The sequence below is a fragment of the Dermacentor albipictus genome, chromosome 1 (assembly GCF_038994185.2).
Source record: "Dermacentor albipictus isolate Rhodes 1998 colony chromosome 1, USDA_Dalb.pri_finalv2, whole genome shotgun sequence".
Taxonomy (NCBI): domain Eukaryota; kingdom Metazoa; phylum Arthropoda; class Arachnida; order Ixodida; family Ixodidae; genus Dermacentor; species Dermacentor albipictus.
Window position 1 is genome coordinate 356,997,215 of NC_091821.1, and position 15,303 is coordinate 357,012,517.

Consider the following 15,303-nt stretch of genomic DNA (forward strand, 5'->3'; position numbering starts at 1 on the left):
TGTATTTTGTTTTTTTTGGTTAATGCGCACTTATCATTCTTGTATGTGCTCACATATTACTGTTGTAACCGATACGTGCTTATGAACTGCAAATGTCTGCTCTTTTATTGTTTAAGGAGGACGGGAATGAAAAGCGCCTTTAACCTTGCTCCCCATGGTTCGTTTTCTTTCGTAAACGAACCAAAATAAACTCCAAATAAAGTTCCAAGTTCTTGCTCGTTGCTTTATGTCAGCGATCAGTAGTGTCAAGCTGCAACACGTCGTATGAAACGTTCAAATGATTATAACCATAAAGCTTGATATGTGATAAAACACTTATCAATGGAACTTCATAGTCGTGTTCTTACCCGAACCTGTTACCACGTCTTGCAGGAAGGAACCGTCGCGCTCAAGTACGGCTCCATGTACTTCGCGGTACCAACCGTCAGGGTGAGCGCGCATTCACCGTCCACGTCACGTGCATCACCAAATGATTCAGCATGTTCCAGCACCACGCGAAGAAATTATGTGCAGCTGGAATTCATTATTTTTACCCTTGTCAATATAGGGCTACCTGAGGTAGTGATTTTGGCTAGTTGATCTGCCTAGTAGGAAACCGAGTTGAGCTAATATGGACAAGGACACACGTAAGAAAGGAAATACAAGGCGCTATGTTGTGTTTCGCTCTTATGTAGGGCCTCTTATGTAGGGGTCTTGTTAGCGAGTAGGACTACTAGAATTTCGAAGAATCGGATTCGGCTGGAAAACAAACTGTTTTAGTGCATATGCTAGTTAATATCAAAGCACCCTGCCGGGATCATCAACGGGGAGAAAAATGAGCTGTTTTAGCCTATACGTTGAAGGAGTGCACATTTCTGATTCGATTTTCGGCATTAAATGAAGGTCTTGGACGTGGAAATCCACGAGCAGATACTAGCAACCCTCAGGGCGCCCTAGGTTATTTACCTATAACTATAAATAAGTACCTGCACTCAAGAGCAGGCCATCGTAACGTTTGCGTTCTCTCAGGCTCACTCGTTCGTACGCCATATACTGCTACATCGGGTCTCACAGCGAGTAGCGTAGGGCCTGAGAAACACAAATGCTTGCTGGTGGAGATGAATTACGTCCGACTACAAATCTAATAACACGTGCACGTACCTTTATCGCCGAAGAGGCCAACGAGCTGGTGGTCCATGTCACTGTGAATTACAGCGCACACCGGGACAAGGACTGGTGGTGTTGAGGACAAGCGACGACTTGCAACTTTATTTTTTGATTTCGCGCGAGTAACCACATGCAAGTGCTATATTAAAAAAATAAAAAAGAAGGGAAAAAAAAAAACCTCCCCGTCGGGGAATCGAACCCCGGTCTCCCGCGTGACAGGCGGGGATACTGACCACTATACTAACGAGGAGCACTGGTTCCACTCTTATAAAAAAAGCTGACATGCTGTTAGCGCTGATAAATGTTTCTACTTGGAGTTAAAATTTCATTTTTAGCTACTGCTGCGGCAGCTGGAAGCAGAATAATTGCCCGAGTGATATACGCAGATCACAGCAAGGGTCATAAGGTTAGGCCTTGTGCATTTCGTGCCGCATGTGCGGAATACCTCGCCTTTAACATTTTTATGTGCAACATCGGTGTAGCAGATTGCGCTCTATCCGTCGTACGACGCGTCGGAGTGCAACTTGCCGCATATACAACGATTCGCAAAATACGGTACCAACGAGCGAGCCGCGCATAGGCTCCACCGCAGCCCAGCACGCATGCTCGGAATGCTTCGCGTACTTGCCCTGACGGCGCAAACCAGACGTCCTTGCGCAGCGATAATTAGTTTTACACGAACTATGCACAACTATGCTAGCGGAAAACATTCCGCCATCGCGCGCCGTCCGCACTGTCGACCAAGAACAACGAAGATCGTTGGTGTCGACTCCACTGACAGCCGCCGATCGCCGGATGCCGTCAGGTCCGCACCGACAGCGCAGTTAGGTTGCAGCACATTAGGGTGCATTGGAAACGTGTGAAAATGCCCCTATGGAAAAGTGTGAAAATACCCTCATTTTTGGTTTTTGGTTTTCGAAATGACTTCACTGCGGCTTGGTTTGAATTCCTCAATTGCAACATGCTCCTCAAAGTGAATCAGTGAAAAGTTAATTAGTGATTCTTTTTTATTCACTAACTGCATGGACTTCGCGATTGTAATGGTGGTAATTTCCTCTTTTTCCTGAGCTTAACTTCGCTGTCACAGGCTTAAAGATATAAAATGAAAGGTGGTATATTTTTGTCCAAGATGTTGACTTTGTAGGTGCCGCAGATCTGAAGTAACAGTTTTCGGGCAGTACATAACTGTCGTGGTATCTCTTGGAACCGACTAAGGATCTGATACAACACACGACTAACTGTGGATCTTGTGGCCTGATCTGTTCTGGCATTTGCAATAATATAGCAAAATAGTTACGCAGTTCATTAAATAATGTTTAGGAGCCCGAAAATACTGTGGAGCTAATAGAACGTAGCCTACGACAGAACTACTCAGAAGCACATGCTAAGTGAATGACCAGTAAATAAGTCACGTATAATGGCGATTTGAAGCAACAAAAATGTTTTTTTTTTTACAAGAAATTGTCTTTGTCAGCTATTCGGTGAGCTGTTCTGAAAATTCACGACAATGGAAACTGTTCCTCCACTTACGTTCTTTCGGAAAGTTAAATAAATAATTTTTGTCTGCGGGAACAATTATTGGAAAGGCCGACCACCCTCACTATTCCACCTTTACCGTACCGCCTGTTGTCTCAGCAGATGTCGAGATGAGGATCATGTCTGAACGTTTCCTGGACCTTACCGATCTGATCCCTCGATGATTAGCTAAGAAATTAAACAGTCAACCATAAACAAGCAATCGAATGTATCGATATTTATGGCAAAACAGCTGGGTGCTGCGCACAGTTGGTTCACGCCCCCTTTTGTGAATCGTATGGAGATTTAATATTTAGCCTATCGATATGCGGATGTCTTGTACTCGAACTTCTTCATCAGCCTATTTTTGTCCACTGCAGGAGGAAGACCTATCCCTGCGATCTCCAGTTACCCCGGTCCTGCGCCAACTGATTCTAACTTGCGCCTGCAAATTTCCTAATTTCATCACCCCACCCAGTTTTCTTCCGTCTTCGACTGCGCTTCCCCTCTCTTAGCACCCATTCCTTAACTCTAATGGTCCACTGGTTATCCATTGTACGCATTACATTTACTATAGATGTATTCAAACTTATTGGACTGCAATTCAAAGGCTGTGAGTTCTTTTTTTCTGATGCTTTGAGTGGCCATGGATCACCGGTGTCCGGTGCCATTGCAGGTGATGTTCGTGTTTACCAAAGACGACGCGCAGTACAGCGCGCTCAGGTGGGCAGTCGAGAAGATGCACTACGTGTGTAGCCTGAGCACGACCACGGAGGAGGCCGTCGAGAACTTCCTCAACTGCCGTCCGCACCTGGTCTTCATCGACGCGCGGAGCAAGAACACCATCGACCCCATCCTCCTGTGCAGGTTATCATGCGGCTTAAGTGTTCAGAGCAAAAGAACCGAAGGTTTCTTTCGCGCTGTTTGCGTTCTAGTGTACCACGTTTCGAAACGAACTTCATTCGGAACTGGTCAGACCTTCTGCAGGCCTTGTAGCTTGCTGAATAAGTTGACCAGAAAGACTAGAATAAACTGAATAATTTCAAAGTCTTACTGGTCATCCACTCAAAATTTCGTTCGGGAATCCGCGTTCTAACAGCCAATCGCTCTTTTGGTGGCATTATTATTATTATTATTATTATTATTATTATTATTATTATTATTATTATTATTATTATTATTTGCGTTTGGTAAGGTTAGGCGGCCTCCAACATACGCCTTAATGTCTAAGGACTCGCCATCCCCCGACGCTCTGTTCGACTTTATACTGCAAGTGCAGTAAGTAAACAATGCCAGAAAAGAATGCGCGCATTTCCAAGCTCGCGGCACGTTATAGTATATCGGCTGTCAAGAAGCTTATACCATGCTGGTAAGGCTACATATTTTCGTACAAGTGACGGTAAACTTCAGCACATCAGTATAGAGTTGCAACTATGGAGTTAGGTGCAAGTGTCACTGCTTTGTCGCTCGGCAACATACATGTGCGGGTGCGTTCGTACTGGCTTTATAACATGAACCCTTTTACCGTGGGTTAATTTACACGCAGATAAATCGTATAGTGTGAGCCACCCTTGGCGTAGCACACTGACATTCGATGGAGTCATTGCGGGATCATGTGACGCGGAGTGCGAGCTAACGATTGGCCGCAAAACGTAGATAAAAGCGTCAATCATCTCATTTGAATGCGGTATACAGTGCACACCCAAGCTCTATTTTGTGTTGGCTCTTTATTTTCTGTAGGACGTTGTGCGGCTACAAATGGAGCCAGTACTCCTGCATTGTCGCAGTCGTAAAGAAAGGGTGAGTGGATTCGAGATGTTGGTGTTCATTAAGTAGCCATTCCGCAAACCTTATTTTATGACTGCTCTCGGTGGTACGAATCAGCTCGCACAGATCAGCCTATAGTGAACGCTGTTCAACTAGCATTGATTTTCTAATATAGATGGCAGAGTCGCGCACGTTAGTGAAGTGCATTTTTTAAATATTTGACTGGGCTTTCTTTCTTGTGCTTCAGGTTGGCTGATAGGCAAGAGGCAGCTATCGTCCCGCTGCTGAGGGCTGGCTACAAAAGGGTAATGACTCCCGTGACAGCGTCAACATGTTCTTGTTCAGAGCGAGTCTTCTATTCTTGCTACCGAAATATATAGGCGGGGGTTTCGTTGACATGCACCCTCAATATATTCATCAACATGTTATGCACACACTTTATAAACGCCCGCAAAATAGCGCAACGGTACTTCATTAGTGTTATTGCACAGCACAAAAAGCCAGTATGAACACTGGGGTCTTGGGCGCATGCGCTGTGGTATAGAATTTTGCAGCAAGATGGCGAGATAGGCTAGTTAGTTGGTCGATGTTCATCGCGAAAGATTTTCTTTTAATCGCAAGAGCCGACGCACAAAGTGTGCGCGTCAGCTACGGTCAGAGTGAGTTGCCAGCTTATGACACACAAAAGTATGTGTCAGCTCTTGCGCGTCAAAGAAAATCATTCGTGATGATACATCTGCGCGCTTAATTCTGCCCGCGCGAATTGCTATTAAGACTGTTTTTAGCACTGATAGGTGACAGCGGTCTAACTTTCTAGCACAATGCGATCCGCGTAGTTTCCATGTATACGTGTGCGTACCAGCCCCATGGTATACTACACCACTGTGGAAGGTGTATTTTCTCTTCACCTTAATGTGTGTCGCATGATCAGCTACCACTATCGCAGTCTGTCGCAACAAGCAGGTTCTTCGGACTGAGTGGTAACCACTGCATCAGTTCATGACTGCAAGGCCGTTTGCGATGTCGGTATGGTGTGGGTTACTGTGTTATAGCGTCTTTGACAGCTGCACAACCAAAACAGTCTCTCCAGGTTTTTCGAAACAACACGACTTGTGAAAAGATCCTAGCCGTGAGAACCGCGTCATTGTAAGGAATATTTATTTATTTATTTATTTATTTATTTATTTATTTATTTATTTATTTATTTATACACTACAACCCACGTGGGATATAGCGGGAGTGGGGAGAAGCAGACAGAATGTGAACAATAAATTTCGCCGTAGCGTGCAAAAGTCAGCACAATAGAAGCGACTATAAAGTGCAGAACAGTAAAGATAAATTCAGGGATAAATTCAATACATACTTAGTGTAGGGTACAGTAGAAAAAGAAAAGGAATCGATATCTTTGATCAAAAGTATATAAAAGAAGAAAGTGCAAGATTATGCGCTATAGACAACACTGTTTCCAGTGTATTCCGAGAATTCGAATAAAGACAATGAGCAAATGTTACCGGGTACTATAGGTTCTGGTGTTTAACTATGCGCGGGGAAAAAGCTATATATTTAAACATATCAGTACGTACAAGGAAAGGAAAGAAAAGTAAAAGGCTTAATATTAAGCGTCTATATGCTGGGTTCGGCTTATGGACTGGTTAGCCATGTAGCAAGGCAACTGCTGTCGAAGAAGTGGCACAATGCATGTACGCGTACAGAAGAAAACAGCTGTTTCAGTTGGCGCCTTTCAAAAAGTAATTTCAACTTTAACGAGCGAATAGCTATAGTAGTGTGCGAGAATTCACGGTCGAGCCTCGACAGAAGAACCTGACGACTTCTGTTTGGACTGGTTTTACAGAGTGTGCACTTATTTTTGCACCATGAAACCCACTGGTAAACCGTTAACGCACATTTAGATTATGGAGAAACGCAAATATAGATTGCGTTCAGCGTTCGTACGCTACTCGGGATTTAGCAAGACCCAGCTTAGTCTGGGTTCACGCGTGCGCAAACTCATTGAGTCGCCTAATATATATCTAATGAAATGCCATGCGGATTACGTTACGCTATAGTCTCAGCGCGCATAAATCACGAGCAGCACATAAAACAATGGCACCGGCTGTTGGTCCCAACCGCAGTGGATGCTGGAGACGTGCTCGACCATGGTGTGCCTCAACGAGATCATCCAGATTGAGCACAACGACCTCATGCACTTGTGGAAGCTAATGACCTCCGAGGCACTGTTTTCTGCGCTGCACTATGTGCGGGACGGTGTCATCGTCACCGGGCCTACGCACGAAATACAGGTGGGCTTTGCGAAATAAACCGCCGTGTCTCCCAGACGATCGCCGAGGCGAAAAAGCAGCAGTGCTAACCTTTCGCTAACCCTGCCACGGCTCGATTTGCCGGCGGTGCTGGGTGCAAAAACGTCAACTCAAGTCGTCCCTCGTTAAGGAACACCAGCCGTGGTTACCGTGCCTTTCATAGGCGTATTCTGCCATTTGCAGTATATAAGCGCAAACTTTAAGCTTTTGAAGAGAGCATAAATGTCGCCGACCAAGGCGAAGAAATAAATGGAAACGTTACCTTTCGGCCCCCGCATGGCGGACGCCTTGTTTACACGATTTCAAACCGTGTGGGGGCTGAAATGTAAAGCTCTCTTTTCTTCGTGGCTCTTCAGTATCAGACGATATTGCGTCAGCTCCGCGACTTCATTTTAAGCTTTTTGCTGTTCGGCAAGCCTGTGTAGTGCTCATTATAAGTGGCGTTCTCTATATCTGCGCAACCATGTGTTTGCCGAATCATTACGAACGTGTGTTGAAAATTGAACACACACACACACACGTGTGTGTGTGTGTGTTGTATATGGGGGATTAATAAATGGAACACATAACAGTGAGTAGAAGCTAGGCGAGCCGTTCGTCTGAATGGTACGTGTTTAAACCTACATAACGTGCCGTAGGCAGTTTCGCCATATTACCTAGCGATAGACATTATCACGTAGACAAAAAAAAAAAGACATTATAACCGGCGCCAGAAGAACGGTATAAAAGTAAGTTCAGTGGTATTGACGTTTAGACGAGCTGGTTCGACATAAATATGAACCAACCAACGAAAGCCACGCAGACGGACAAAAAACAAAGATATTGGGCAAATGGGTGTCGGTTTATGGTTCCTTTGTCCTTGTGGTTTTCGCTAACGGTAATTGTGAGAAAAATAAAAGTCACAAGTGCGAATTTTAGATGTGATCACAACCCAATTTATACATAAGCTTGCAGCTATCTACGTCTGCTTTCCGCATTTGGGAAAATTGGTATGGGCTAACACCAGTCGGCTCATGTGTTGGAGACGGACATAGATTTTTTCCTTTCGTTTCCTCACGAGGGAATTGACGCTGGTACCAACCTGGAACCCGTATTCAAAGCAGCTAAAACACGAGGCTGCAATTTTCGAGCATCTTACGACTCGTACGCTTCTGAGAAAGTGCATAGTACAATGAATAGCACTCCCTGCATAACTCTTGCTCGCGCTTCGACAATTCACTTGTCATGGCGACCAGAGGCTCACTCGGCGAGGGCAGCTTCGTTCTTACAACACGTTGGCACTGAAATTTGTTTCTCAAGCCTGACTACCAGTTTTTAGTCAGGAGTGGGCGTTAAAGGAAACGCAATTCCGACGAAAATATCACGAAGAACAGAAATGTCGGTGGAATACTGGCACATACGAAAAAAAAGAATAAGGGAGAAGGAGAGCCAGAAAGTAACGCAAGGGGGCGCGCGATTCTAAAGAGGAAGGATTGTAAAAAAGGAATGAAGAACGACTGAGGAATATGGAAGAAAGTAAACGGGCTGGGAGAGTGTTCAAGTATCTGTACAGGAAAAACATTGATTCACAGTGGAGGAAAAGAACTAGGAAGCTTACCAGCAAGTATGCGGCCTGCATGGTGGGCAACACAGCAACAAAGAACGTCAAGCGGAAAGTCAGAGAGGCTTAAATAATCTCATGGGTGGCGGCGATGGAAAAGAAACCTGCCATGAGCAACTACTTAAGAGGAAAAAACGAAATCAGGAAAGAAACAATTTATGATAACTCGAAGGGAAGCTCATTACTTTTCGAAGTGAGATCGGGATGCCTTAGAACACGCACCTATAAAGCGAGATATAAGAAAGAAGAATAAGCATGTGCTTGCTGCCGTAAAGCTAGGGAAACGATGGAGCATGTTTTATTAGAATGTGAAGATATCTATCTACCCAGCGTTCGATTTAGGCACCACTGGCCTCCTTGAAGCCCTTGGGTTCAGCGAGAGCAGTGGAAAAGTAAACATGTCCGCAACAGAGATTAATATGAGCCGACTGGAAGATTGGTGGAAGGAAACTAGGGAAACGACAAGAAACTGAGTCGTACAAAAGCAAAGTTCGCAATAGGGGATAAGAAAATTTGGTTGTGGAAGTTCATAGGTTTCTTTCTTCTTTTAACTTAGGTGGGGCATTAGGCAGTTTAATAGCAAAAGCTTGGTGGCGCAACCCCCCGCCCCGTTCCAAAGGGGATGCTCATAACATCCATCCGAAGGATGAGCTTGCTTGTTCCCTCCAAAGCTTTTAAATGTAGCCGCTTTCTGTGTTCCTTTCGCTTCTATCACAGCTGCTTCAGCCGTCTGCAGGCCATCAGAATTCCAGAGTCGAGACTGGAGCGGAAGGAAAGCTTACAATCGCATTCCCTCACGTGCGTGTGCAGTTTATGAACCGCGCGGCCGAGAAACTGGTGGGCTACTCGGTGGAGGAGATGTTGGGCGAGGACGCCCAGGAACTGCACCGCACCGATTCGCTGAAGGAAGACGTGGCTGCAAACATCAGCGATCAGCTGGAGAAAGGGCGTGCCTGGGAGGGCACTCTATTCAATCGCCGAAAGAACGGCGAGTGCGTGCCTGTCTGGAGCAAGATCGCGCCCGTGGACAACAGCGCTGCGCCGGGGTAATCATTGTGACATTTCAGCAGTCGCCAACCCGGTTGCCTCGCCCAACCCGCATCGCCTTCTTTTGTCGTTTGCGCACAGGAAGCTGGACCACGTGGTGTACATCAAGGAGAACCCTTTCCTCATGGATAAACCGTTTCCTCCCGAGGCCGGTGAGCTCTCCGCTAGTCTGTTACGCTCGTAAAGGGTTAGCTTTTTTAAAGGGTTAGCTTTTTTAAAGGGTTAGCTTTTTTAAAGGGTTAGCATTTGCTGCTGCTCGTTTGGTCAGTACGTCGTTTAGCATGCGTAGTGCTAAACCCGGGCTTCTACAAGGGCTACTCAGAAACGGAGGCACCGCAGCCCCCCCCGCTTCCCCCCCCCCCACCTCTCCACCATCTTGCCGGCACTTGTTCTGACATGCGACTTAGTCTTAATCCAAACGAGAGACAGATTCAGAGGAAGGTGGACATTTAGAGCGATCAAGAGTTATCGAACAAAGGGATGCCCGAGACTGGAGACAAAGACAAGTACTAGCTTCAATCGGATAAAGAGGCGCAAATTTTTCTAATCTTATCTGAATCTCAAATATCTGAACGAAGTCAAGTTTTATCATGCCGACAATGTATATATGTGGGTGGAGTCTTCAAAATAAAACAGACGGAAGTTAGCGTCTGCAGGTTCTGTCTAAGCGTTTCTATTTCTGTATTCGTTTTAATTTCGAGCCCAATCTTTTTAATACAGACAATTAGGAGCAATCTGAAGACACGTCTGGCCACTATAGTCAAAACGTCGGCTACACGCGGTAGAAATTTAACCAACGACACAATTGAGGAAATTTGAAGGTGGCGCTGGTCTGTGCAACGTAAATGCTTTTTGTTAAACGTATGTGTCATCGCTTTGCCTGAAAAGAAACGAAATTCTTATTCGACGTCAAAAGGGAAAATCGGAAGGATTAGGCGCACTTTCTTTGTAAGTACTAATTAGATGCGAAAATGAGCGCTTGTTCGTACAGCAAGAACGCAATTAAAGTGGCCTCTCATTCAAGCATTGTAAAAACAGGACGGTGATAGAGAACGGCGAACGACACACTCGCTGTGTCAAGACTTATTTTCCACCGTCCAGTTTTTGTGGTGTTCGCTTGTTATATCAAGTAGCACAACTGACATTTCGACAAAGCTTGAACAATGAAATTCGCTAACATATCTTAAATAGTAAAATAATAACTTCCTTACATGAAGAACTAACAACGGTAATAAACAATGTTAAAAATGTCTGCGCATGTTTATCCCTTGCGTGTGTTCTTTTAGCGCTCTAAAGTCATGTTTTCCAAATAGCACCAACTTGCCCTAGAAGTTTTAGTAATAGCGATGTTAATGTTCTTCTGCAGTGGTTTTCAGCCGGAGACAGTCATATGCTAAGTACCACGCAATGGTAATCGAAGCCCCTGTCACAAAGGTGAGTCACCAATCCATGGCTTGAAGAAATTTCTTGTACAGAGCCGAATAAAAGCCTGTGGCAATGATTTCCAGGCTTACATTAAAGCTGCATTTGCTGTAGGCGCGCTACCAGCACGCACGCAACATGTTTTCTTGCTCTACGATTCTTCGACCCTCCCCACTCTCCCCACATTTAAAAGCTGTATAAAACATTGCATGATGTGGAATTAAAATAATTAAAATATTGCGTATGCTGAACGTCCACATTTCTAAGTTAAAGCGTGAACTACTCCATCTCTGTAAATTGTCAACATTTTTTATTTAGCACGTACTTCTTTGCAGGCAAGCGCTCATCTGTGCAAAAGTAATAGCCCCACGCCTCGTTTTACACTTGTTTTGCCCCAGAGCGCAAATGCATCGCTGTCTCCCTTTTTAATTTAATGCTTACGAATGATGTTACACCGTACGTAAATTGAAACGAGAGCTACGGGGTCTGCCTCTTTTGTGTTTTGCTCAAGGACTTCTAGAGGGAATTATAGGGTCACCGCAAACCGTTTAACTATTGGCAATGCTGATACACATGACTACGTGGCAGAGGCTCCACGAGCATGGCTATTCTCATCGGTAGCGCTTGATCTGCTCTCCGTCTCCCCGAAGTACAGTGTACTAGAATCTAGTACGCTGTACCCGAAGTAACCTGGCGCCATGTTGCCCGCACCGTCCGGCGGTAAATGCCGGAACAGCCTCTGGTTGTCAGACGCCGGTGGCGAAACCGATTCACTTCAAAACGAAACTGTGTTCTCTCACAGGCTCGAATCCAAAATTAGAAAGAACTTTCAGCATAATGTCAAGTTGTCATCCTCGGGTATTTCTTGGCGCGAGTATAGTCTCTTAATAAACTTCAGTCATGGCCAACGACGCATACACACCGCGCGTATACTCGACAAATGGCTCCAAGATAGACAAGCAACGACTGCCAACACTTGTGCCCGATAAACAGATTTTCAGAAGTCGTGCGGAGCAGATTTACGCCAACTCACTTGTAGCTGTGCAGGTTTGGCGTAAGGGAAATCTGACATCCAACACTTCGCATATCCTAGCAAACCTAATGCATACCCAACCCTGAAGCGCAGAAAGCCGTCGCCACATACAGCAGTCAAAGTTGCCAATTTCGGGTGTGTAGGCGAGCTCGATGGGCCCATGTAAGACCGACCGAACTGAACATGCACCAAGTAGTACAAGGGTCCGCATAGACCGGAAGAGCAGATACCTAGATTAATATGTACTTTAACCAACAATCTACAGTCCCTTTACCGCCCAATCCTTCTAGTGGCCGAAAGCCGTTCCCTTTCTTGAAATAAAGGCTTATTCATTCACTTCCTGCGTTTTTATAGCTAAGACGACAAAAGCTACGGCACAAGGCCAGCTCCACGCGTCCAGCGCAGATGCGCATTTTCTTGCTGTGCAAATCATTGGTGGTCTTCACTGCCGTACTTGTGGCTGACAGGTCATCAAACTACTGATGGCGACACAAGAAAACAGTCCACCTTCCGTGGCGCAAGCCCTGGAGGGTGTCATGGACATCCTGCACTCTACCGACCTATACAACCCGCAGCTGGCCGCCGGGCAGGAAAAAACCGAGGACCAGATGACCACCGACCTTGTCGCGGGACTCACTGGAGTACGTTGTTCTCTCCTCAAAGTCGGTCATACATGCCTTGGCTTTTGCCAACCCAGCAGGTGTATAAAGCCCGAAGGGATTTAGAGTCGATGTGTTCAGAAATATGTGAGCACTGCTTCAGTGCACTTTCTTGGAAGGTGATGCAAGTACACTCTTAGGCAAAATTACACCCTTTTGCCACACAACAATAATCTTCATATGCCTTGTCTGCATTTCCTTTCTTTAACACGGCGAGCCCGGTACTTCCCTGTAACGAACGGCATGCGCGTTATCAGCATGACATAGCATTCCCGACAGGAAAGTAGCGGGCGCGGCGTTTTCAAGAAAGGAAACGCAAGCAAGGCAGATAATTATTGTTATGTGGCAGAGACACACCCCAAAGGGTGTAACTTTGCCTAAGAGTGTATGCACATCACATCTCTTTGCTGAAATGTATAAATGCCAATTTATCCCGGAATAGCGCTCTGTCTCGCTTATTGATTCATCTTGTCCTTGCACTATGTTATCTTGTCCTTGAACTACAATAATCCTCTTCAAGTGGCATACCAACAAGCGTATGTGCTCACCACCGTCGTTGTCATTGCGTTATCAAAAAGCAACGGTTGGGAGCAGTTCCAACGAATGTTTCATGCAACTTGCATAGCGTCGACGCATAGGCTCTTGCACAGCAAGGCTTGTGTGGGCCCCCTGACAGTGAAGTCCGCCATATGTTTGCTGTTAATAGTTTTAGTCGTGTAGCGTTCTCTTATCATCCGTACGGTAATATGGTAATATTCGGTCTTCTGTACCGGCTTCATTTTGCCGTGTGGTAAAATTTACCGTACGCGTTAGGTGCCTTTCCATACGGTAATGCGGACTTGAATAAAACTCTCCGTTGTCTTTGCTTCGTGACTTGGTCAACGCAACTTCCGTCTGTTCTGTATATTTATGTGCGCGTTCGTTGCCTCCCTGAACTGCTAGGTTCAGTTCTGTGAACTGGCCATCTCTTTGCGACTACATCGACCGTGTCGTCATTATTGAAGCGTGGCGATATTCGAGGCATGCATATCACAGTGTGTTGCGCGCCATGACAGCCTAAGCTAAAGTTTCGCCGTCGCAATAGACTGAAGTTACCCGAGCTAAGCACGAGGTCGCGGGATCGAATCCCGGCCACGTCGGCCGCATTTCGATGGGAGCGAAACGCGAAAACACCCGTGTGCTTAGATTTAGGTGCACGTTAAAGAATCCCCGGTGGTCCAAATTATTCCGGTGTCCCCCATGCACTATACGGCGTGCCTCATAATCTAATGGTGCTTTTGGCACGTAAAGCCCCATAATTTAATAATAAGTTACCCGAACACCAGGGTGAGCTTTGACCCTCTCCGTTGGTACTTGTCCCTGAAGCTCATTTACCTTGTCACGGACCGTTTACTAAACAAAAAGGAGAATAAAATAAAGAAATTATCAGAAAACGTATTAGTATCGTGGATCATAAGAACCAAATGCACGTTACATTTCAGATGGTAAAACTCACGTTTTAAAAGCTTCGCGTGCTACCCATGTTGCAATAGACGAATAACAAAGCCTACAAGGCAGCTTTCCTTCAAATGTTAGGTGCAATGAAGCGTATGATGGCACATATTCGGCTTCCGAAAAGCCTGCTTAGTGGGGCTGAATCCCTTGGTAGCGCCTCCATTGACACTTCTGCGCCCTTTATATTCTATTAATTTCATTTGAATGGCGATGTCGCGAAGTTGCTTCTTGCGCGCAGCGCAGGCATTGTAAACTAAATGTCGCAGTGCAGGAAAGCTGCCTTGTACATGTTGCAACTCGTCTATTGCGAGCGAATTTGCGTGGAAAGGTGACTGTTGTACGCCCAAGACGAGTTTTTTGACGTTTCATTCCGTTGAAGACTAATCGAATTCGACATAAACCTTGGCTTTACATGATATAAACCTTCGTATTTGACAAAAAAAAAAAATTACGGGTTTTTACATGCCAAAACCAATTTCTGATTATGAGGCACGCCGTAGTGGAGGACTCCGGAATTTTTTTACCACCTGGGGTTCTTTAACGTGCACCTAAATCTAAGTACACGGGTGTTTTCGCCCCCATCGCAATGCGGCCGCCGTGGCCGGGATTCGATCCCGCGACCTCGTGCTCAGCAGACTAACACCATAGCCACTGAGCAACCACGGCGGGTTGATATTTGACACGAATATATCTGTGGGCAATGATGCTGCTTATAGACAGGCCGCCGCAAACGCGCCTCGCCGTGCATCTCGCTCGCCGATCCGATAAGCCGTGCTCACCAGTGGCAGGGTAGCGCGACGAAACGAAATTCTTTCAAGCGCGCCGCTAGGGGGGGCGTAAGCAGTGAGAATCGGTTTCCCGCGAGGCGACAGACCGACCTGGGACAGAGCGAGCGCAGGGCAGGCTTAGCTATTTTGACGTACAGCACGGCGCCACCGCTTCTCGCTCGCAGACGGGCCAGAAACCAACGGGCGTCCGGCGGCTTTCTCACGAGACGGCGCTGATGAAAGGTATTGTGCTGCTACTGCGTCCATATAGGACGAGCCGAGCGCCCATCGTTCGCGTAACCGGGCCAAGTCCTTATGTGCGTGGCGTGCCACCCGGGCGTCGGCGGACGCAGTGAACGTGGTGAAGGCGTCCGCAGCCCACGCGGGGACGAGCGTGTCGTTGCCCAGTCTGGTCGCGGCGCCGACCAGGATCAAGGACCTGCTGGATGGAGACGTCAAGTGGGAGTTCGACGTCCTCGAGCTGGAAGCCCTTACGGGACGCAGGTGCGTGCAACCGGAAAGAATGCGATATAAC

General features: G+C 46.3%; 1 protein-coding gene and 1 non-coding gene across 5 annotated transcripts in view; one reads left to right on the top strand and one right to left on the bottom strand.

Moving 5' to 3' along the window:
* LOC135902130 (high affinity cAMP-specific and IBMX-insensitive 3',5'-cyclic phosphodiesterase 8B-like) overlaps positions 1 to 15,303 on the top strand; it is a 41,288-nt gene that overhangs the window by 12,065 nt on the left and 13,920 nt on the right. For 2 of the 4 annotated variants that reach the window (XM_065432063.2, XM_065432078.2), the window contains exons 3-12: positions 373 to 429; positions 3,338 to 3,528; positions 4,402 to 4,461; positions 4,676 to 4,733; positions 6,561 to 6,728; positions 9,064 to 9,392; positions 9,475 to 9,545; positions 10,760 to 10,827; positions 12,316 to 12,489; positions 15,040 to 15,272. In XM_065432063.2, the coding sequence (XP_065288135.1) occupies positions 373 to 429; positions 3,338 to 3,528; positions 4,402 to 4,461; positions 4,676 to 4,733; positions 6,561 to 6,728; positions 9,064 to 9,392; positions 9,475 to 9,545; positions 10,760 to 10,827; positions 12,316 to 12,489; positions 15,040 to 15,272 (1,409 nt within the window). Of the gene's footprint in view, positions 1 to 372; positions 430 to 3,337; positions 3,529 to 4,401; positions 4,462 to 4,675; positions 4,734 to 6,560; positions 6,729 to 9,063; positions 9,393 to 9,474; positions 9,546 to 10,759; positions 10,828 to 12,315; positions 12,490 to 14,953; positions 15,012 to 15,039; positions 15,273 to 15,303 lie in introns of all 4 variants that reach the window. The other 2 variants (XM_065432070.2, XM_065432073.2) reach the window with 2 other exon arrangements.
* TRNAD-GUC (transfer RNA aspartic acid (anticodon GUC)) lies at positions 1,325 to 1,396 on the bottom strand. Its single transcript has one exon. It is a non-coding gene; the product is annotated as a tRNA-Asp (tRNA).